Source organism: Corvus cornix, chromosome 6, assembly GCF_000738735.6.
Source record: "Corvus cornix cornix isolate S_Up_H32 chromosome 6, ASM73873v5, whole genome shotgun sequence".
NCBI classification, from domain to species: Eukaryota; Metazoa; Chordata; class Aves; order Passeriformes; family Corvidae; genus Corvus; species Corvus cornix.
Window position 1 is genome coordinate 12,525,377 of NC_046336.1, and position 23,038 is coordinate 12,548,414.

General features: G+C 45.8%; 1 protein-coding gene across 1 annotated transcript in view; it reads right to left on the reverse strand.

Annotated features, from left to right (window-relative positions):
* Positions 1 to 65: 65 nt before the first annotated feature.
* CNNM2 (cyclin and CBS domain divalent metal cation transport mediator 2) overlaps positions 66 to 23,038 on the reverse strand; it is a 119,328-nt gene continuing 96,355 nt past the window's right edge. Inside the window, exons 3-8 of the mRNA XM_010409428.4 lie at positions 21,280 to 21,417; positions 19,017 to 19,186; positions 16,512 to 16,605; positions 14,055 to 14,120; positions 10,200 to 10,384; positions 66 to 8,010 (exon numbers count right to left, since the gene is read on the reverse strand). Of these exons, the coding sequence (XP_010407730.2) occupies positions 7,801 to 8,010; positions 10,200 to 10,384; positions 14,055 to 14,120; positions 16,512 to 16,605; positions 19,017 to 19,186; positions 21,280 to 21,417 (863 nt within the window). The 3' untranslated portion in view covers positions 66 to 7,800. The remainder of the gene's footprint in view (positions 8,011 to 10,199; positions 10,385 to 14,054; positions 14,121 to 16,511; positions 16,606 to 19,016; positions 19,187 to 21,279; positions 21,418 to 23,038) is intronic.

Below are 23,038 nucleotides of genomic sequence, written 5' to 3' on the forward strand. Positions count from 1 at the left end.
GGAACATGCACTACAGACAGACAGCATCTACACTTAAGAGACAAACATGACCTACGGAGAGCAGGTTGTAAATAAGGGGTTTTTATTACTGAAAGAAAAAGACCCTCACCCTTGAGGGAACTTCAAAAAGTCAGCTGCTTGCCGTTGCCACCAGCTTCCCAGCCAGCCCCTGGTCAGCAAAACCACCAGAACAGCCCTCCCCAGCTTGAGGACTTACAGGTCCAGACCCACCAAAGCAAAGAGCAACACCTGGTTCTAAAGGAACAAGATCCGGCCTCTCTGTGGCTCTTGCAGCTGAAGTGAAGATTAAAGACTGTTAAATGTGCCATTAGCAGAGATGTGGGTACGGGATCACAGACATCAGCCCCACCACCCACATGCCAAAATCTGTCCCTTGGAAATGAGGGGGGAGCATAGAGGAGGGAAAAATGCATAAACTGGAATGTTCAACAGAAAAAAAAATCATCATTTATCTAAAAAGAATAGAAATAAACAAAATGCTTTAAAACAAAATCACAAAATATACAAATAAATCTGGTACAAAATAAATAGGAAAGATTGGAAATCTACAACAAAATTGGAATAATTATAAAATTAATTCGTATGACAATCAGTATATGAAACGTATACACTTCATTCAGGATTTCAGTTGTGCTTATTCAGGTTTATGTACACACACGGAAATACTGTAGTCAGAATACTACAACTCTGGAAACCCGAAGTCATGTACAATATGATACAATTTGCAAAGACCACATACGATGGCAAATAAGACAGAGGGGAGAGCTGGCTGGAGTGGGATCAGACAGCCATGAAAACGCACTGCAAAGGGAGAGCTGCCACGCTCCAGAATGGGGGGACCAAGGCCAAGCCAGCAGCAACCAGGACAGGGTTCGGGGCAGCCAGGAACGAGAAAGGTTTGGTGTGAGACCTCCAGCTGCTGAGCACCAGCTGCTCATGGCTTCCAGGAACACATCTCAAGTATTCGGGGTTTCAGATTCACTGTGTTTGGCATCCAGGCACCTCAGCAGGGCCTGACCCTGAACTGCTCATAAGCCACCCTTGTGCTCAGGAGAACGTGGATCAAATGGGACCAGAGCACTGCTGCTGGGCTCCTGGTGGGTTTCCACTCTCCAAATTCCTTGTGGTCTCCGAGGAAGGCAGAGCCCCTTGAGCAGCATCTCCTACCCTCAGTGTGAGAAATGAAGACAGAATGGCTGCAGCATGGCCTGTTCTCAACTGCTGGCCCTCCTTCTCACCTTCCTGAACAGTCAGCTGAAGCCCAGTGAGAGGAGCAGAGGAGCAGCTGCGGCCAATGAGAGCACAGCTGTCACAGAAGCCACGCTGCTGAATCCAAGCCAGCACAACACAGAAGGACAGAGCACGTACCCTGGGTGAAAACCTGCCAGCAAAGCCAGCCCAGCCCAGCCCAGCCTACTGGACCTGAGATTTTAAAGCAGGAATGACACTAGAGCTGATCTAGGCCCAGCCAGTCTGTCACTTCTCAGAAAAGGAGCTCATCAGGAACCCCTCACCCTCCCACAGTGATCTTTGGGATATGCATTCCATATTGGCACTTCCAACTAAAGGCATCTGACACCAACTAGTTTCTCACTTGTATTTGGAAGGATTTGGTTCAACAGTGATGCCCAGAGGATAAAACACCACCTCCTACTATAAAGCTCTGTAATCAGCAAACAGTTGAGAAGGGATGCTAGACTGCTACACCAAGCACCAAATGCTGGGACAAGCCTTTCCTCCCCAACAAATCTTGCTACCAACCAACCGCCACGCCGCTTTCAGGAGGAGAAGACAACAAAGAAATCAAAACCACCCCTGGAGCATTGGAGCCACCTGCAGCCTTTGCACGTTTCAGGCTCGCAATAGCTGACAAACCTCCAGCTCGATTCCATGAAAGGCCACTTCTGTCAATCCAGCCAAACCTTTGCTTCTGGGGGAGGACTAAACACCAAGCACTTCCTTAGCCAGAAATCTGCACCGGAGGAGCAAGAGCAGCCAGGGCACCACCTTCTGCAAGATCCTAGTGATCAGCCCCTGCTCAGAGGAAAAACAGAGCCCAAAGGCAAAACCTGAGAGGAGAATGATGTTTTTCAGCTGGAGACAGAAGACCAGCAGCTTTGAGTACCGTATTTCCAAGGTGAAGAACTGCTATAGAGTCTGACCTCAGGACAAGAAGAAAACGTCACTTTGAATTCAGTGCTAGCAACCTATGAAACAACTCCATCTGCCAACTGTACAGTGCCACTTGCTGGAGGCAGCTTTCTAGCAAACCTCTCCCATCCCTGCAGCTCAGGAAAATATGCACACACCAGATGGAAAAGCTCAACTGCACTGCCTTAGACCCAGAGCAACAGCATCTCCTCGTCTGGATGCAGCCCTGAGACTGGCCCCAGAGGAACACAACTCAGCATGAAGCCAGGCTCCTGGACAAGAGCAAGACACCAAGCAGGATTGCTGAGGGGGCTCTGCAGGAAGACCTGGATGTCCAGGTCCCCTGTGCTGCCCACACATGGGAGTGAGGCCAGAATCATCACAGACATCACACCAACAAGAGACCTGCAGCTGATGGACCAAGTGTAACAGCAGTACAGGGATGAGGGTGGCTGCCCAGCCCAGCCTGTGGTCCAGAGCCTGTCCTCCCTGCTGGCCAAGTCAGGATGAAGGCTGCTCTCCCATCTGTGCCATGGAAGATGCCCGACTGTGTTAGTTAAGCTCATCATTTCACTGCTGGGCCAAACCAACCCTCAGTATCCAGGGAACAGGTACTTCTTCAGGTCTGTGTAGACCCCCAGTGTAGAGCCAGGTGGTGGGACGGGCAGCATGTCTGGGGCTGTACCACACCACAGCCAGGGTTCCTGCCTTGGGACAGGGCACAGTGTGGACACAGGGACTTCAATGCTGGGCGGGCACCTTTGGGATGAAGCCTCAAGTAACCATGACAAGAGGTACTGGGCAGCATCCTTCCCCACCCCCAGCCCCAGTTTTCTATCGGTAATCCAGACACTGGATAACTGGACAACTGGTACACAGGTACTAGATTGAAAACCACAGATGTATTAGATATTGTATAAAATATGGTACATCTTTCATGTGGGAATGATTTCTATGGAGAGTGTAATTCTGCACAAGGAAGATGCATGTTCCAAGGGGTCCTGGAGAACACGGCTGTGTTCTCCATCATGTAGGATACTTACACAGGATGCTCGTGAGGAGACAGGGCTGCTCTTTGCCATCAGCACCCCCACATCCCTTGGCTGAGCTCTGCAGAGATCACAGGAAGCACCACTGCTGCCCAAGCAGCCCCTTACACAACTCTACCTCTTTGGTTTTCTTTGAGCTGATTTGAACCAGAGCCTGACACCACCAGTGCCAAATCTCATCCTCATCCAAGCTGGGCCCTGAAGGCTGAGAAGCAGCAAAGGGTGATGTGTGTGGGCCATCAGGGCAACTCACCCTGCTCCCCCTGAGCTTTCTCCAGGTCTGAGTGCAAGTGTCCATATCCTGAGACTCCTACTCTTGCCAGCTCCACCCACACAAAAAGGCACTTAAAGAAAAGAAGAAAAACAAACAAACAAAAAAGCCCCCAGTGGTGAGGAAAAGGGGAGCAAGTCCAGGAGAAGAAGGGAGAAACAGAAAATCGAGCATAATGTCAATGAGTGGCTGACCCCTCTTCCACCAGGCCCAAGAACTGCACACCTTCAGCAGCCAGCTCCAGCTGCCCCTGCACCGGTCTCAGCCTCATCCCATTCCTGCTCAGTCCAGAGCAGGAGCTTACAGGGGCAAAAAGAACGTGAGAGTGAACTATACACGACACAGGTTTGGAGCAGAACTGGTGAGCAGGAGAAGGAACTGCCCTGTGGAGCTTCCTCTCCTGGTGCCTCTGGATGAGGCAGGCACTTCTTCCTGCCACACCAGCCTTGGGGCTCCAGCCCACCAGCCAGTCCAGACACCCTGCCAGCATTCCTCATCCCACTGTGGGATAACCCATCCAGAGCTCCTCCAGGGCAGCAGCCTTCAGCTGCATGGGGATTTCAGGGAGTGGACAAGCTGGGAACAAAACAAGAAGCACTTTGTAAACTCCGGAGGGTCTGAGCTTGCGGCACAGAGCGGCCAAGGCTGGTTTGCTAAGCCCCCCACTAAGCCCCTCTCCTCTCAGAGCTAATGTGCTTCATATGATCTCCACATCACCAGAGTCAGTCTCATTTGGAGAAAGATTCTCACTGGAAAGCAAGAACATTCCTTCACTCTTTACAAAGATTTGGCAATACACAGAATTAAAAAAAAAAAAAAATCATAGTTACAACAGATTCAGGTTCATTTCGTTTAAAGGAAATTCAACCAACAGGAGTGTAAAAGATATAATTCACAGTTGTGCATTTAAGATATTAGTGTTGAAAATCTCACTTCAAAGAACTCTTGTGCAAAATTGTATTGACAGTAGAAACTATGGCTAGATGCCCTCCCAGCCTCCCCCAGCCAACAGGCCATCATCCACCCTGCTGCCTGCACCCAGAGGCAGACGGGCAAGGGGAACAAAGGCGGCAGCAGGAGTTGACATAGGAAGATGCAGTATCCTTTCTACAAGTCAAAGCCTGGCCAAGGTCTGAGGTCAAGTCCAACGATTCCCAAAGCCCCCAGCTGGTGCCCTGAGCCGCGGTGACCAGCTGTGTGTCCCCATGGCACTGCAGCACCATGGCATCCGAGCGCCCCACGAGGCAGAGGGAGCAGATCTGCTCGGGCAGGACCCCCCTGCAAGGGCACGGATTGGATGCCGTGGCATCTCCACTGCGGTCAGGAGAGCCAAGCCCCGGCATCAGCAAACGCCATCCCGAGGCTCAGAGGGATCCTGAGCTGGGCGCGGGGCTCCTCCGCTGTGATGGTTCCCACCGGGAGGGCTGGGAACCCCTTGCATTTGTTAAACAGTAAAACTGTAAATACCCTGAGAACAGGGAGACTGGATTTCTTCCCCTCCAGGGAGAGGACCATGCTTTGTTCTTCAAGCTAATTAGTAGTAGCAGCTCCTAACCCCTCTGGGTCAGGTACATATTTTCCATATGAAACACATCTATAATCAACTATTTTTATGGAAATTAAGTGAAATTACTTCACTTTCTGTTATTTGATCTGTACAAATGATGAAAAACAGTCATGCAAAAAATCGCCTGCAAATTTTGGAACAGTGCAGCATGGGCAGAAGCAGGAGGTATTTGCTTTGGGATCACATGGCTTTGGTTGGAAAAAATGGCGCTTTTTTTTTTTGCCTTTTTTTTTTTTTTTGCCTTTTTTTTTTTTAAAAAGGGAAACAGACATTGAAACAAATCCATAACCTGCCATAAGAAGCAGAAGTCAGATCCAGCGAGCAACCTCATCCCAGAGAGAGCTGCCTTGACTTGAGCCTTCCCTCCTTTGGCAGGTTTGACAAAACGGATACTGCATCTCAAGTTCACCACCATGTCAAACACTTCCAACAAACTTTTACATTCACCAACACTAGATAAAAACTGGCGAGGTGAGTCCCTCGCCAAGGACAAACGCTGTAACATCTGGACATTTTGCTCTGTGAGAAAGGTGCAATATTGGCAGCTCTCTGGGAAGGCGCAGGGCTCAGGTCAGCCCGTGCTGCCACCGTGCGCTCTCAGCAGTGCTGGGCTGGTGTACATCAGAGCGAGGGTGGGATGGAGGCTAAGGATACACTTTTAGATGGGAAAAAGTCAAAAAGCTACATGTGAGAGCAAGGCTTTGGAGGGCCTGTTTCCTCCTCACTGGGTGCACAAGTTGGATACTGTGCGATTTCTATGCCCCTTGCAGGGACTTCCTCCTCATGGGTGGCTCCCACCAGGGTGGACAGCAAAAATTAGGGCTGCTTTCTGAAGCTGGAAGAGAGAGGAGGAGGAGGGACACAGGCAAACCCAATTGGCTCTGACACTACACACTCCAATTCCGGCAGGGAGATCCTGCAATGGAATATTGCACCTTTCCAGCCACCAGTCACACAGACGGACCATGGGAACTTGCAGCGAGTGCCTTCCCCAGCCTGTGAGAAGGGGAGACGGGGCAGGCCTGCAGGCACAGAGAGCTCTGGCAGTTGCATTTGGGGCTGGGGGCTTCTTTGGGTGTCCCCAAAGAGATTATCCAGGTGTAAAGAAAGAGAAATGCTACATAGCCAGGGGCCATGGCAGGGTCTTGAAACAGAGAAACCACAAAGCCTGATTTATCAATCCAGATACTGAGGGCAATGTTCACATTTTGTTTGAGACAGCACTGGAAGGGGAGAGGATTGGGGGGGAGACTTTTCATTTGAGGACTTAGACTCCATCTGTGGGAATGGGTGATGCACAACTGCCATAGGGTGCCTCTTGCTGGCACCCAGACTGCATCCAGGTTTTTTGGGGTGGAGGAATTGGTTTCTGCTGTCCAAGGCAGGTGTTGCCCTGCATTGGTGGCAGCTGGGTAGGAGGCTCTCTGCTCTGTTACCTTGGTAATCCCTACAATGGCTGTTAAAAGGGGAAAGAGAGAAGGAAATGCACTAAATCCACTCAAAGGAATGAACATGGCTGGGAACAGCCTGGAAATGAACCTCTCTGAATCCCTGAAGTGCAGTACACTTGCGTCTGGAAAGTTTTGTCAGCTCTGATGGTTCTGGCTCCTCAGCAGTGCCCATCCTTGCACTGGCAGAGGTTTACTGTCACCTGGAGCATGTACTTTGGGTGTAATTGTAGCAGCATCTTTTGTGTTAATATTAGAGATTACAGGGGGGACAGGGACTGATGTTCTGATACTCAGCAAAGGCTGCACATCTGCTCTGGCCAAGGAAACGGTGCACAGACCACTGCAGCACGGGAGTGTTTAAAGACTTGGCATCTCAGGGTGCACACATTACTTCACCATGCAATTGTCAGGAACACCACGAAAAATCACCCAGTTACTTCACTATGGAATATCACTCCCGGCTTTCATTTCACAGGACTGCAGTTTTGCTAATGAATTCCTTCCCCCTAGTATCATCTTCAACATACACAAAGGTTTTGGAGGTTACAAAACTGTAAGTGTAACAATGGTTTTGCCTGTTTAACAAAGAAACCTTCTGAAATATCATTAAATACCAAAGTAACCACTCCTTCCCTGAAAATTAACTGGAAGAACATAAAAATCCTCACCTCTTGGTCCTCCAGGTGGCTGAAACCAGAGGTTCCTTGAAGCTTGCTCATTCTTAGGACACAAATAACATACAAGTACCTGTTACTAACTTTTTCAACAGGGCAACAAAAAGGACCACAGAGGGGTGAGAAGAGGCCTAAGGACATTGGAGCCAATTCACAAAACCACGACAGAGCCCATTTGAGGTTCATGAGGGACAGAAACAATTTAAAACTCTGCAAAATACTTTTTAAAAACATGATCTCTTTTGAAAAAATAATGGAGGAGCTTTTAAACTTCTCCATATGTGTTTGAGGAGGAAAAACCCAACAAGGATCAAAAGTACAGATAAAAAATAAACATAATTCTACTTTGCAAGAAGAATTTTCATCGTTCTCAAGGGTGGCTCACCATTCCCAAATTATGTTTGGGTCTTTAGTCTCTCTTGCTCTTTGCTCCTTTCTTCCTGTTTCTTCCTCTTCTGCTCCCAGAACGGACGCAAAAGTCTTTGGTCTCAGAACACTGGATGCAGCAGTGTTGCAAGCACGCACTAATGGTGTTCACACTCAGGGAGGAGGCAGGAAGGAGCGAGGGCTGGTCCTGCTGAGGAGATGGGATGGGTGGGTTGTGGGGAGTCAGCTCCTAGATGGCTCCTTCACTGTGCATACTGTGGTTGGGCTTGTTATGAGTCACACAGTTCTGTTCATTCAGCAGGTTTGCTGTCTCGTCTGGCAAACCATCGTGCAGCTCCGTAAGAGTCAGTTCAATTTTAGTGTTTTCACTGTCCGAGGACTGAGGTGTTTTGTCCATCCGGGATGCCATCAGGGCATTTTGGTACTGCTGTCTTGAGATCTGCTCCAAGAACAGGGAAGAAACAAAAAAAGTCAGTCAGACTTCTATGTCTCCTGTGGGACACACTGAGAAAATGAAGTTCCCTCCCTTTCCAGATGACCACACTTCAACCCCTCTTTACCTGTTTCCATAAAACATCCCTGCACTTTGCAAGCCTAAAGCATCCCAGCTCAACACCCACAGCATGGGGATATTTCCAGGGAGGGTGGAAGAACAGTGCTGTACAATCACCATGCTGTTCAAAGGCAGGGATTTATTCCTATGCAGAGATTTTTAAATCAGACCTCCGTTTCCCTCTAACCATGCACACCTTTAGGAGCAGAACCAGAGATCAGTGAAGTCTTTCTCCCAACTTCAGTGAGCTCCTGGTGAGGCTCTAAGTGTCCCTATAGAGCCAAGCCAGCTCTATAGTACAAGTACAGAGTACAAGCATTCCTGCTCTTGTCTAGGCCAGCAAACACAGCAGGAGCTACAGCCTTATACATAAGGACATTTGATTCTAAAAAGACTGAGATGCCCATAGAGATGAGTCCAAATTAGCAACCCATGAAGTTTTCCACTGGTCTCTGCAAGAGCTGTCTGCACTCAGCAGAACAGTGATGACAGGGGCTGGCCTAGAGCACAGAGTGGCACTGCCCACGATGCCCCAGGGACAGCAAAGCCCATAGTCCCCGTACATCTGCATGTGGTGGTGGAGAGCAGAATTCCTCCCGGAGCCACAAGCAACCAGCCCTGTGAACTCCTCCAGGCCAACCTTCTCAGCCGGGACAGGCAGCAGGATACATGCACACTGACAGCCCCATGAGCCCACAGCAGTGGGTGATCTTGACAGGCAGGAAGGTGGAAGAGATGAAATGACTTTTAGAAAACACTACGTTTCAGTAGCAACACAAGAAAGGGACTGGAAGTGGAGAGAGTCAGATGGACCAGGTCACAGCTCCAAAAGCAAAATCCAAACATGCATGAGCAGGTCACAACCCTGGTTTTACAAGGTATTAATTGAATGAATAACCACGTGGCACAGTGAAAACACAAACGCTGAGTACTCTGACCTATGCGTAAAGCAGAGGTGTGCAAGTCTGACTGCAGAGATACCAGGACAGTTTAGCAATCATTAGCCTCAGTATGAACACAGTGAGATTTGGAAGGACGTCACATAAAGCAGCATAGGGCGAGCAGCTGCTCTGTACAGCAGATTAGCCATTGAAATCTGTAGTGAGAATCACTTGTCCAGGGATAAACATGTACTGATGTAATCCTTGAAGGATTGAACCACTGACCAGTACGCTTGCATCTCAAAGTTTTGACAGCAAGACTCTCCTTTTAAAATTTGGCTACAGAATATTCAGTTTAGCATTCTAGTATGTCTATCCTATTCCACACCCTTAACATTGAATTAACTGACAGAAGTTAAGTTCACAAATCACTTGAGTTGCATACAAAGAAACTGTGAACATGCACTCAATTTAAGAAAAGCATCAATGTCAACTTCTGGTCATGGGACATCAGCTTCCCTGGACTCCCAGCCGGGCTGGAATTGCTGCCGGCATTAGCTGTTCCTCAGCTCAGCTAGATATCCTCTCCCACAAGACTCACACACATTTCAGTGTGGGATGCACCATGCTGAGGGACAGAGCTGTATTTCATGCAGCAACTCACTGGTAGTATGAGACATGAGCCTAATACATGTGAAGTTAAGATAAAGAGAAATGTCCAAGACTTCTCCAAGCAGAAGAAGGATGGCAAGTCGGAAAGTAAGATCAAGAACCCCAAACTGAAACCAAAATCAGAAGTGAATAAAGACTGCAACCAACAGTAAATGTCTCATCCTTTAGAAAAGGACAGTGTCTGATAATGAAGAGTCTCCATTTCAGATGGCTCCAAAAGCTTCATGAGGACAGGTTTGACTAAAAGCAGAGAGGTTATTTTCTATAATATTTCCTCAAAGGACCTGTAATCCAGAAGATTATGTGGCCAACTTACTTACAAGTCCGAATGAGAAGAACAGTGAAGACAAATCAGTGGACAGCAGATATTGGAAAAAAAGTAGTTTAAAGTAATTTTTAAACAGCTGCTTTCATAATGCTATTTACTCACAGAGGAATTTAGAGGGAATTCCCTTCCCCAGGCTCTCCATCCTACCAGCCAAGCCCGACTTTCCAGCAGGGTCTTTCTAGCTTTTTTCCTACCTTGACAAACTGAATGTCTGTGAGGGCTTTCACTGAGTAGTCTGGAACATACACTTGGAGGAAGGACGCGTTCAGCTGGTTGTTGCTGCTCCCTAACGTCGGGGTCACTGCGTCGATGCGATCGCTCCGGTTTAAAGAGTCTGAGTGATTCAAGCCACAGGGCCGAGGTGGAGACTTGTTTTCGGCTAAGAAACAGGCAAGAGCAAGAGATTTCTTAAATCAAGTGGAAAAATTTAAAGTCACCGTTTCAAAGGGACATAATAAATTGTGACGTAGCATAAATAAACTGCAAATGCTTAATCCATTCATAAGTAGACATGTGGCTAAACAACCAAATTATCCTGAAAACTGGTACATTTTCAGTCCAGAGCTGGTAGCCAGTGTCACTGAGTATGCCCTAAACAAAACTGTATTTGTTTATGCTGCTACAGACATGCCCTAAGAACACAGTGCTTCAGCCGATGAGCAGAAACTACCACAGAAAGGTAACTTCCCAAGACTCCCTTACAGGAGCTCTTGACAGTCAGAACATGCTTAATACATTTTGTTTTCCTTAATCATTGTTGCTTTCATCCACAGTCAGTCCCAGTTGAGCCATACCCCTTTTTATTTCATCTGGTACCTACATATGCCTTGTTCCGTGAGCTAGAGCAGACATTTTCTGTAAGAGTAACAGAGTCCTCAGTAGACCAGAGTGCAGTCCACATGATGATTACTTCAACACTTCCTCTCAGTGCCTGAAGTGGCAAAACCTCAATCAAGGAGAGCAAGCCCCATGTGGTACATGCCAGCCAGTGACAGGCAAATTAGTCCAAGCTAGAGAGAAAAATCTGTGTCCAGGAAAGGAGAACACTGCAGACGTCATTTTCCACCACTGGCATTTAAGTCCTGCAGAGTTTCACTCAAAGACCTCACAGCAGTCCCCTGTGAGTGTGACTGGACACAGTCTATCCAAAGGAAACGTGCTTTCAGGACACCACAGACATTCTGCATCTGTGGCTTCCACCCCAACAGTAACCCAGAAGGAGGAGGGCAGAAATACACCCTAAGAGAGATTCCAAGCCCTCCTGTAGAAGGGCTTCTCCCTGGGCGCACACACAGTACATACTGATCAAAGAACTATCTTTGGGGCTAGAGAATTTTTGGATTTTAATGCACTTAAAATTCATTCAGCCAGCCCAAACTCAAACTTGATGTAAGCTACACTACTCACCACACGATCCCCATTTTCAAGCTGAAAGACCATTTTAATATAATCTTAAGATAAAAAGTCTCTTTGAGGAAATCAGCAACAATATCCTTACAAGCTTTTCAAATTTGTTTTTTGAAGACTTTTTAACATAATTTTATTTCCCAAAAAACCAAAAACCTCCCTTAAATTTAACCCTACCTCTGCCACTTAATCACTAGAAATATATCTCCTTGTCCAAATGACACAGCCCGTTCCACACCTCTGAATCCAGCTTTTCCTAAACCTAACACTTTAGAATGCAGAATTGCCCTGATTCTTATTCCCAACTTAAAATCCTCCTGATACTGTCTTTCTTACAATTTTAAAAAGGGGAACAAAAAAATACCGGTTATGACTACTTGACGATTTTCCCACCATTTCTGCGCTATGGAATTAGTGCAGGTCCCTGTGGCAACACCCACTGCAGGCTTAGGGGAAAGCACTCTGAGCCTTGCAAGGTTTTCCTCTGTGCCAACTTGCCAACTTAAAAGCCACAGCAGGCTGCAACAACTGCTGCCAGGAGCCAAAACTCCACCCGCACACAGGGCTTGATGCTGAAATTCCCACAGGAGAACAGGAACTGTGAAGGCGGGATGAATTTGTCCTCTTTCCCAGCTCTAGACACAAAATATGGCTGTGTGTGACAAGAACAGCATCACGGCTGCTTGGGATAAAGGCTTCCATCTGGAACATCTTTACACTAGTGTGACTTGTACCTGCCTTTTCTTTCCACCAGGGATCTTACAGTACATTATTAATAAAAAGAAGGATACAGAGCAATATGGCAAAGCAGTATAAGAAAAAAAAAAAGGGAGAGGTGAGACAAAAGGACAGAACAAAAAAGTAACATTTCTAAAAATGTGAGGGAAACAACATGATTTCTGGATCACATTCAGTTCAGGGAAGGAGAAGAGAAGATAATGAAGAGGGAAGGGTACAGAAAGAACAAATGACAAACACCAGGCAGGTCCATGTTAGAGCTTTTCTACCCAGGTTTTCCCACACTCCTCACCTTTCCATACAGGGGATGAAGAGCACAAGCCACAAGATGGACATCAATACAAGTCTATTACGAATTTGTGGTTAAACAACAGGATTATTTTCATAAGCACCCCACAAAAGGTCTGAGTTTCATCAAAACTGGTACCACATTGCCACAGTGACCAGGCTTACACTATCAGTTTCTTACAAAGGAGATTCTTCTCACTATTATTTTCCCTTGTTTATTTTTTGTAATTTTTTTTAATTTAACTGGGGGAAAAGCTATGAAAGTATGCTTGGCATTTATACTGGAAACAACCTGCATGTGCAAAGTGTACACTTATTTGTAGAATGGAAAAGGGAAAATAAAAAAAAAAAAAAAAAAAAGAAGACCTGGCAAAACAAAAGAACAAAGCCAAGAAAGATAATCAAAGTTGCCAAGCTTAAAGGAGAGCCATCAGGTACTTTAATTAAAGAAAGATTAAATTTCTCCCCCTTCTTTGGTGTTTAGCAGCAGGAAACTTTAACAGGGCAGGAAAAAAATCCCCTGCAAGGCAACAACCTGTAGTTTGCTCAGAATGTGCATGAAGATAATTTAGGGACCATCAATGAAATACATTTTCTAAAGTTAAAGGAAGAGGGGGAAAACAGGAAGCAGATGGTGAAAGTGTATGAAATGCATGATATGTATTAATGTTTTAGAGATGTTTCACTTAAATATGCATATCATTATCTTGTTTGCTTTTAGTTCTGGGAAAAGACATTTCGTCTGAAAAAAACTTCAAAAGGAAGACATATGTTCACCGTGACCCAAACTATTTTAGGATTCTGCTCTTCCTACAGACTTTCTTGATGGGTTTCCGTTTTTCCCAACCACTCCATGCATGCACTGTCTGTACAGCTCAGTTCTTGACCCTTCCCAATTTATAATCTCTCAATCACATCTCAGAGCTCTTTTTGGCCCAGTTTGTTCCCTCCTTGGTCTCTGCTCTCCAAAGGGATTTCTGTGTCAGTCAGCTTGGTGATACAGCAAGGAAAGGCCTTAAGCACAACAGGAACCAGAGAATCCCACAGAAGGTCCCACAGCCTTCTTGCACATTCCATTGCAAATCCATCCACTCAGCAGATCACTGTGCTGGTCCATGGCATGAACCTCACTGAGAGAAAGCTCAAAGCTTTCCAGGAATTGAAATGCCCAGACTGTATACAAACCATAGAATTGACCCATTATGAGAATATAAAATACTTCCATTAAATAAGTTTTCCTTTTATGGTGGTTTAGCAGCAGACATTCTCCTCTGCCAAATGCATTTCCTTCAGAATTTTTTAAGCCTCAGCTTGGGGGAGAATACATTTTCCTAAAAAAACTCCCTTCCTAATTTTCCACCAGCATCCATATGAGAAACAAGAACAAGCACATATTACCAAATACATTTTCTTTAATGTGTTTTTAGTTCTTCCCACTCTGATGGCTCTGACCAGTTACCATAAACGAAAGTTCAGGATACCTACCTGTGACGCACAGCTCAGTGCTGGACTTCTCCCTAACGAGCAAAGGGGTCAGACAAATACAGACTGCAGCTGACTTTTTATGGCATCAGGGCAGTCACAAGAATGGTGAAAATAGAAGCATGCAGATTTACCTGGAGAACCTGCTGCTAACAACTCTGTTCTGCTGACAACAAAGGTACGAGACAGGGACAAGGGAACTAGAAGAGGGAGAGAAAAAGGATGAGATCACGACCAGAAAGGCGGCAGCTATCCACACTTGACAGGGGAAGGAGCCAGCTGACAAACTGATGAACTAAAACCACAAGTGCAAATCAACTGTGAAAAAGCAAAGGGTTAAAACAAAAGCAAAACCAAAAAACACAATCAAATTCAGGAATAAACCAAAAAAAAAAAAGACCAAGGAATAGGAGTGAAGTGAATAATTTTCACTTGCTAATTTAAATTATTATCCAGCACCAAACAGTCCGTCAAGGTACACTCATGTTTTTAAATAGTTCAAAAGGAGCAGTGGTGCCCACTCCACTTGGAAGGCAAGAATTAAAATAAGCCAGAAAACTTCAGGGTGTTCTTCCTTATGGGAGTCAAATAATAGAAATAAAACCAAAAGATACTTCATAGTTCTTCAAGTTTCCAGTAAAATATCAAACAAGGCTGTGATTCTCCAAGCTCATCCCTGTTGGGATGGGTACTGTACTGCTCACCATTACTGCAAATCCCTCCCCAGCTGTAGTTAAAGAAAAAAGCCTCACTCTTTTCTTGGTTTTGTTGTTTGTTTATTTTCTGTGGTTTTGTTTGTGGGGTTATTTTGGTTTTTTGTTGTTTGGTTTGAGTGTTTTACTCTCCTCTTAGTGGCTTCATCTTCCAAGTGGGGAGAGCAAGCATCTGAAGTCTATTTACGACATACGGAAGAGCAGGAGTTTTCTTTCATTCCACAATAACTTAGACTTTCCTTGAGTTTTTCTGTCTACACAGAGCAACAGGAACTTATTTTTATGAGCTCATCTCAACAGAAATCTCAGGATGCTGCAAGACATCATAAAACAAATTCTCTAAACCTGGAGGGAAAGCCAACAAAATGAGGGGTTTGCTACTGGTAAAAAAAAAAAAAAGGACAAAGCCAACCAGTTGAAGGTAAACAAATTCAAGATTGGCCAAGGTTACTTTAAAATAGTGCATATCTGTAAGTGCGATATGGTGAAATTAAAGATGGATTTAAGGGCACACAAAGAGGAGATCATTTGACCTGATAGGACTTGGGGTAACTGGCATGGGTGTGGGGAGGGTTAGGAACATTAAAAAAAAAAATAACCAAAACCCAACAACACACGAAACAAAACAGAGATGCCACAGGTAATTTCCAAATGTAAGTCTGGTAGAAGTGACCATGCCTGACCACCCCAGCTCCGTGCCTGGCCCATATTGCAAAAGCCGAGGGCACAATGCAGTTGTACACGTGTCACAATTCCTCATGAACATGGCTGCTATTACTGAGATAAAATCCAGCCAGTGCTCTACATGCTTTAAAATCTCTCAAATCTCAGAAAGTATAAGCTACCTACCAAATTAAAGTGCACGTAGTTAGGGAATTAGTCTTGCCTGTAAAAGTGAGCTCACAGAGGTCCAGAGAACTGCTGTTGATTGTAGAGTCTAACAAGGTTACAATCACAACTCACAAAACCATTTCCATTCCACCACCATTTGATAGTGTGCACACACACAGGTACACACAGGTAAAGGGAGCACTCCTGAGTGCACAATTAAAACAAGCTGCCTCTCAAGTGGAATATAAACCCTGCTGTGACAGGACACAATTTCAGCATGAGAAACATCTCTCCCTGGAGCTGCACAAGGGGCTTTGTGTCAGCAGAAGGCCAACACCAGCTCCAGTGCCCCAGCTCACCCAGCAGGGCTATACATTTCCAGCTGAGGTCAAGATCTTAGTGGTGACACTGCTGGCATTAAAATACATCATCAAATGCTGAAATGCAGCATTGGAGCCAACACTTGGTGGATTATACGACAATTCCCTGACCTGTGCCAGTGAGGTGATGGCTCGTGTGGCCACCACTTGTGCAGTGGGAAGTGGCTCACACTCACCTTCAGACACCACTTCTTCGCCCTCGCTGATTTGTCGGGTACATTTCCACATAAGCTGACAGGAGCAATCGCTTTTCCGGCCCTGCTGTCCCCCTTTCTCTCCAGACAGCTTTAGACACAAGACTGGTAAAGAGAACCATGCCCAACCTAACCGGACAGCTGCTCCTCGCACCACTAGATGTCCCTCTGCCACTAATTATTTATTCCCATTAACCACTCTGTTACCCTGCCACGAGGAAAACTACAAAGCTTTCCACCAGTATCAACCACATCCCTCACTGAAGTCAACACTCACATCCTCCGGGAGCTGGCAAACCACTGCCGCCCGCTGGGTTCCGGAGTCACCACCGGCCCCTGCCCCCAGGGACACTGTGCCAGGCAGATGGCCGTGCTGGCAAGGAGGTACCAATCCCATCAAGCCCACGGACACAGCCAGGCAGGACTGTGCAGGAGTGCAGACTGTTCCAGAAGCAGAAGATAAGAGGACATACCTGGTGATGCTGTGAGGGCCATCACCCCATAGTAGGAAAAAGCACCAGCTTCAAACTTCATCCCCTCTTTCCCAGCCTCCACTTCCACCTTCCCCTGTTAAGGAAAAGGAGAGAGAGCTGCAATTAAAAAGGACCATGGCTCTCAAGGCACAGGAGCCCTGAAAGACAGTTTTGCCTGACAACCCTAAGCAGTGTCATGGTCCCTGCAGATGGTAACAGTGCCTGAACAGGGACAGACCCTGAAGGGCAACAGGCATTTGTGCCCAGAGCTACCCTGGTCTTTGGTGCCTTGTGGCCAGCATAAGTGTCTGCAGAGGAGCAGGATCAGGATCACCACACAGCTTTGAGCTGGTACTATTGCCCTCCTCCACGTGCTGCCAGGCTTCTTTCCTTTACTGCAGAGTGAAAAAATACTCCCCCAGTAGCACAAACTTAAATGCAGCACAGTCCTCTGGGATCTTGAGGCACCTAGACATTTTGGGGCACAGCTCACATTCACACAGAATTCCCTCTAAGACAAACAGAGGAAGGGAGATGGAAGATAATGTGTGAGGAGGCTGGCTGCCTACACCAATGAGATTTTCACAGAAGCAAAGCCATTATTCCTGAAGGAGCAGCCTTGGGGCTACTTTGGTCTTCTTGATTTCTAGCAGTTTTACAGATTCCAGCACCCTTAAGATCCTGCTTTTTCGCAGAGTCTTGCCTACAAAGGACCCTCAGTGCTTCCCAAGGTGTACAAAACTTACCACACAAGTACACGTGTTTCTGATGTGGGCTCAACCAAATGTATAACATTATGTCCTACACACGACTCCAGAACAGAACCCACCACATCAAACACAGCTGTAAAACATCCCAGTCACTCTGGCATACAAGTAGCCAAAAATAATTGTCTTCTTAGTGGGGCTTGGTTTTCATGTCCATCCATCCTTACTGCACTGAGACTCACAGCACACCACTGCAGACAGAAGAGATCTCATGCAGCTTTCAGGCTGAACTACACAAAATTTGGAATTTCAGGCAAACAACATAATTACCTGCAATGCTTTCCCTCTGGCTAGGTTGGGAAGGGGAGACAGACTGCCCATCCCAGGTGCACTAAGAAGACTGAACATCAGCTGAACACAATTAGGTGAAAATGAGGCAAAAAGGTAGAATTTATTTCTAAGTGTTTATTTAATTAAGCCCTATTTAAAACAAATCATCATGCCTTTAAATTTACTGTACTGGACAAGGGCAGAAAAAGGTGACAATGAACTCAACCTGCATGAGCCCTGATACCAAGTCAGTTTACCTAATTGTCCCAGATGAGAAAAAACACAAAATCTCCCTAGCAGGAAGAGTGTGCCCAGCTCACAAATCCACTTTCCTGCTATCACAAGCAACAGTTTCATATAAATCCCTTTTAAAACCAATTTCACTCTGTGATACAAAAGTAGCTTATTGCTCCATTATAAGCCTTCCAAAGGGTACAATTTTGTCACCCAGGCAAAGACTGGTTATACACAAGAAGAATATACATTTAATTGTCTACTGGCACACACGGTGAAGGCATTTTTGGTCCCTCAATGTGAGAGAATAAGTCCAAGCCCATTTAAATAACAAAAGCCGAGTATTTATCCCCTCTTGATCCTGGCAGAATCAACCTTGTTACCATTTTTACAGTATGTATTTACTGCAACACTCACTTTTCCAAATGCATTATAGACCTGGCATGCTGTGTTGGCTAAATATTTATTGATTGCAAAATAGCTCAGAAAGAACCGATTGTTCTTTTGTATCCCCATGTCCTCTATTTACATCTTTGCAGTATTACATCAGGAGGATTATCTTGCCTCTGGAATATTTCAGATTGTAACGATTCAGGATGTAAGAAAGAGCAGTTAAAGAGCTACCAGTGGCTCCTCAAACTCTTGGAAAAAAAAGGTTTCTTTTTTAACATCAAAATTATGTTGAATCCACAACATAGTATCCCAATGCTCTCATAGTTGTTTATCACTGACAGTGTTTAAACCCATGCCTTCCCCTTTTCTATTTTAAAGGCCATGTTAAGATTTCAAGCCCTGTGTTAAAACTTCAGCTACAATGCCTGTGCTTTTACAACCAAAACTGATTTTCGGTTGTTTAGGACAGAAACAGATGAACCTTTCCAGCAAAATCTCTCTGAAAGGACGATTCCTGTTTAAATGGTGCTAGATAGAAACAAAATTTCTGTGTAAAGCTTTACCTAAGCCATTCAGCCCTTCCTAACTGGTAACAAAACCTGGGAGATGCCAGCACTGGAAGCAGTGCTGTACAGAACACACAGAAAACAGTCCTCCCACAACTACCAGGGCTCCAATCTAAAAGCCACACAAGGGCAGGGATCTCAAGGGAGATCAGGGATCACAAGGGCAGGATAAAGGCTTGGATGGCAAACAAACTTCAGCAACTGGAAGAGGTATAGAGGGGCATATATCAGGAGATAAAGGGTTTTGCACATATCTACACAATCACATGTCTGACCTGTAAAATGAGAACAAAGTAGTCGACGGGCTTGTTTCGCTGGTAGAGGTAGTGTTCTGGGGCTTTCTTGTTCTTCTCATCGTATTTCAGCTCCTGGATGACGTTGGGATGTTTTAGCAGCCTGAGAAGGATCTTCTCTGACATCTGGGATGGACCAAATGCTTCTACTTCTATAACACAAGATACAGCTTGGCATTACATCTCATATGCCTGGCAAGAAGTTAGCAATACTCGTTAATAAGCATTTGCCTATAAAAGACACACAGATGCAGAGAGATCCATTATGGAATTGCAGGTTTCCTGTCTTTTCAGACTGTTAGATTTGTAAAGGGGGGGGAAAAAACCACAGTAACACCCCAACTTCCATTACTGAAGTATTTTTCAAAACAACCAAAAAACATGTCTTCATCTGAAAGGGAAAAGAAAAAGACATTCTTGCCCTCTTGAGAGTTCTGATTCACACAGTTGTATAAATGCAAGAGCTTTACAGCTGGGGCACAGAGAACCTTTGAATTTGTTTTTTCCTTCCCTAAAAGCTATTAAAGTCACTGCATTTATTGCACTTAAATAAAATAAAAAATAATTAATTACTGCTTGGGGCCTAGAAAGTTGCTCTAGAGAGATGCTCTATACAAATCAGACACAACTAGGGCTGCCACGGCTCATATGGGAAGAGTTACTCAAAGTGAGAGAAAGTACAGGTCAGTTCAAACCATGTGGGATTAATGCCTGACACATAGAACATAATCCCTATCCACTTGATCTTCCGTGTTTCCAACAGGAGCTGTTTGAAGCAGAAAAGCTCATCCTTGTATGGGAGAGGTAAGCCACGGACGACGAGAATTACACATGCAAATTGATAAGCTTTCCCAACACCTCATTTCAGAACAGGACCATTAACAACCCATCATCTGCTAAAGATACTATTCTCAGTTTAGAACAGAGAAACCAAAACTGTAGCTTTCATCTTTTTTAGCAGTGGCTTCACCGACAGACCTGTATTTAAGCTACACAATCCTTTCATCCACAAAACAAGTAGAGAAGCAGGACTGTAAGACTATTTCTGTTGAGCAGGTGTTTATGGAACTCCATCAAGTCTTGTACACTACATGAACAACAACTTGCTTGCTGTTAAATCCACATCTTCCTGTTGAACTGCTTCCTTTCACCAAGGACATGCTCATGTGCACATGAGCCGTAGGAGTCCGAGCCTTCTAAGGAATTACTGCCCCTCAGCTGAGATGTGATAACCGATCATGTACATGTTTCTTTCAAGTCACAGAGGCAAAATAAAGCATGGAGACAGACTAGGAGCATCTAGGCAGGCAGTTACTGCATCTTAGAGGAGGGGAAGTCCTAACTTCCAAGTGGAGCTGGCAAACTTCAGACAAAACAACTTTATAATTTTCCAACCATGAATATATGTTGAACATGGCAGTGAAAGACGCCCGTCTGAAAGGCCTGCATGTGGGAAGTCTTTATATGTCAAAGAGAGACAGCACAAGCAATAGGAAGGTATTTCTCCACAAGCTCTCCTGTTTAAAGGCCTCATCTCTGAGGTGAAAAGACCAACTTTACGACGAAAGGCAATATCAGCCGCAAGAAACCATTCAAGGCCCTGGTCTGTCTGCCAGACTGCCCACCCAAGGGCTAAAACATCAAGGTGTTCTGGGATGGAGACAACTGTCCTCTGAAACCTGAAGTCATCAACGGAGGTCACACAAGCCAGACAGAAATCCATTTTAAAGAGTACAGTTCAACCACCTGTGCAGTCTGCATTAAATGTGTCGGGAGAGTTTTTCACTTGGAGTCAAAAAGTCTCATGGAACAGGTTTAGACCTTCCTGCAAAAAGTCCGGCATCTCTTTCTGGAGAAGGCGCCAGAGTGCAATTACAGCCAGCTGGCCAGTGGTATCGAGTCCTCTTTGGTTTGTTCCCTGAGCTCTTCCTAATGGGGTGTACTTGCTAGTCGTTAATCTGACGGACTCTAGACATGCAGTGCGGCACTTGGCATTCATCCTTACCTTTCAGACCAATTTAAAGTTACTGGTCCACCCCTGGTATATGTCTCAGAGGGTTCATGCCGACACTGAACACAGGAGAGGAGAGAATTTAAAAAGAAAAACACAACAGTGGCATTATTTGTCACCCCACAATCCAGCCTCCCTTCCCGCCTGTACTGTCCCACCCACCTCACCGGCCTTTGCTGACAAACTGCCTCCGAGGCTCTGGCGCGATCACAGAAAGAGATAACCCGCACTTGCCTGTTGCCAGGAACCGGTGCATTGCCAGGAGGAGCTGCGGTGATATTTTAACCTTCATCTCGCTGTCTGTCTGCTTGAAGGCAGAGAAGTCCTGCTTCCTGTCCCGATGAGCTACTTTCTTTTTCGTCTTGTTATCAGCTGGGGAAGGGAGGGTGGGAGAAGAAAGGAAGGAAGCGATTTCTGTTAGAACGGGGTCCAACATGAACCGCGCTGGTCGGAGTCAGTCAGGATGGCCACGTGGAGCAGAGGGTGCAGGCAGACCCCTCTGCAAAGCTCAGCTCATCAGCACGCAGCCCAAACCACAAACAACCAGGAGTTGTGTGGCCATGGGCCCCTGTCCTGCACGGCCAGGCACCCCAGCCTCTGTCACTTCTCTGTCACCTCGGTCAGGGGAAAGTCTCTGCTTGCCAACACCTGACTGCAGAGCAGCTCTGCATGCCACACCTCAGGTGGGGAGAAGTCCCGCTCAGTGTTACTGAACATCAAAAGGTGGTGTTTTACAAGCATAGCTGTGATAACTGTTTATTACATACACATTCCTTAGAAAATTCCCAGCGTGTACACAGAGGAAATAGACAATAACTTATTTCTTTTGCTGCACCACTGGCTTCACTGACTCTCCACAGCTGTGACAAAATCTGCATGCCTTTGGTTGAAGTATTCCCAATGTCTGGTATATGCAGTTTCTTTTGTCCTGTACAAACTTCAGCAAAATCTGGCAAGGTGTATAGCCTGCAGGTGGGAATCTCTGGCCACTTTACATGCACTGAAGCCAGAATAAAGTACAGAATAGCTTCAGAAATTCAGATATGGGTATTTGCCTGCTAGTGATTCTGGACTTCTGTTCTCTATTCAGCTAAAAACCTGCCACTTGGTTCGTCTGTGTCTTAAAACAGGCTCTGTGGCGAGGAATCCCCATTTGTGAAAGACAACATGAAAGAGACACAAACAACTCAGGAATTACTATCTGCCCGCTGAGCTGATCTCCCAAAATGTTTAGGAAACCAGGTAAGTGGACAGCTACAGGTATGTTGGGGTATGGTATACATCAGTTCCAGGGAGAAGAGGTCTCTGCTCAGACAGCAGGGTGCTGCTCCTCTCTGGTGACACCACATGTAGGGTGGCAGTGGCTAGAAGCAGCAGAATGCTGTCAGACAGCTCTGAGCTCCACAGAGTGCAGGAAACCCAAGTGTTGAGGCAATTCCTGTGAGCCTCTCAGAGATGAGACACGGCTCAGGTTCTAGGGCCTTTCAGGGAGAAGATCCTAACAATACCACAGCTACTTGTCTATCAGCCCCTTAGTCAATTGGTGTAAAATGACTGGACTTCTGAGGGACCACAGGCAGCACTGGCACATCGATTCATGGCAGAGGATTTGGGCAAGCACACAAAGAGGTGTAGGGGAAGCTGACACTGTGAAACTGCACATACTCCCACGTGCTTGTTCAGATTTTGGGTTATAAATGCAAAGACAATTGAAGTGATGCACTGTAGCAAGGAAGCCACTGAGGTGTAGAGCCCTTTACAAGTCCAAATACATGCTACAGACTACTTAAGGCTCAGAGTGGCTGAGTTTGGGGCTTGGAAATGCACAATACTGGTAATTTACAGGCTTCTAGATTTTCCCAAGTCACCCAGTCTTTTAGACATGAGTACATCTAGAACCTCAACTTTCCAGGAACATGCCTCCACTACAGAACTATCACAGACTCAACAGCAATACTGTACTGACAGTAATTTACCTACTCGATATATCTCG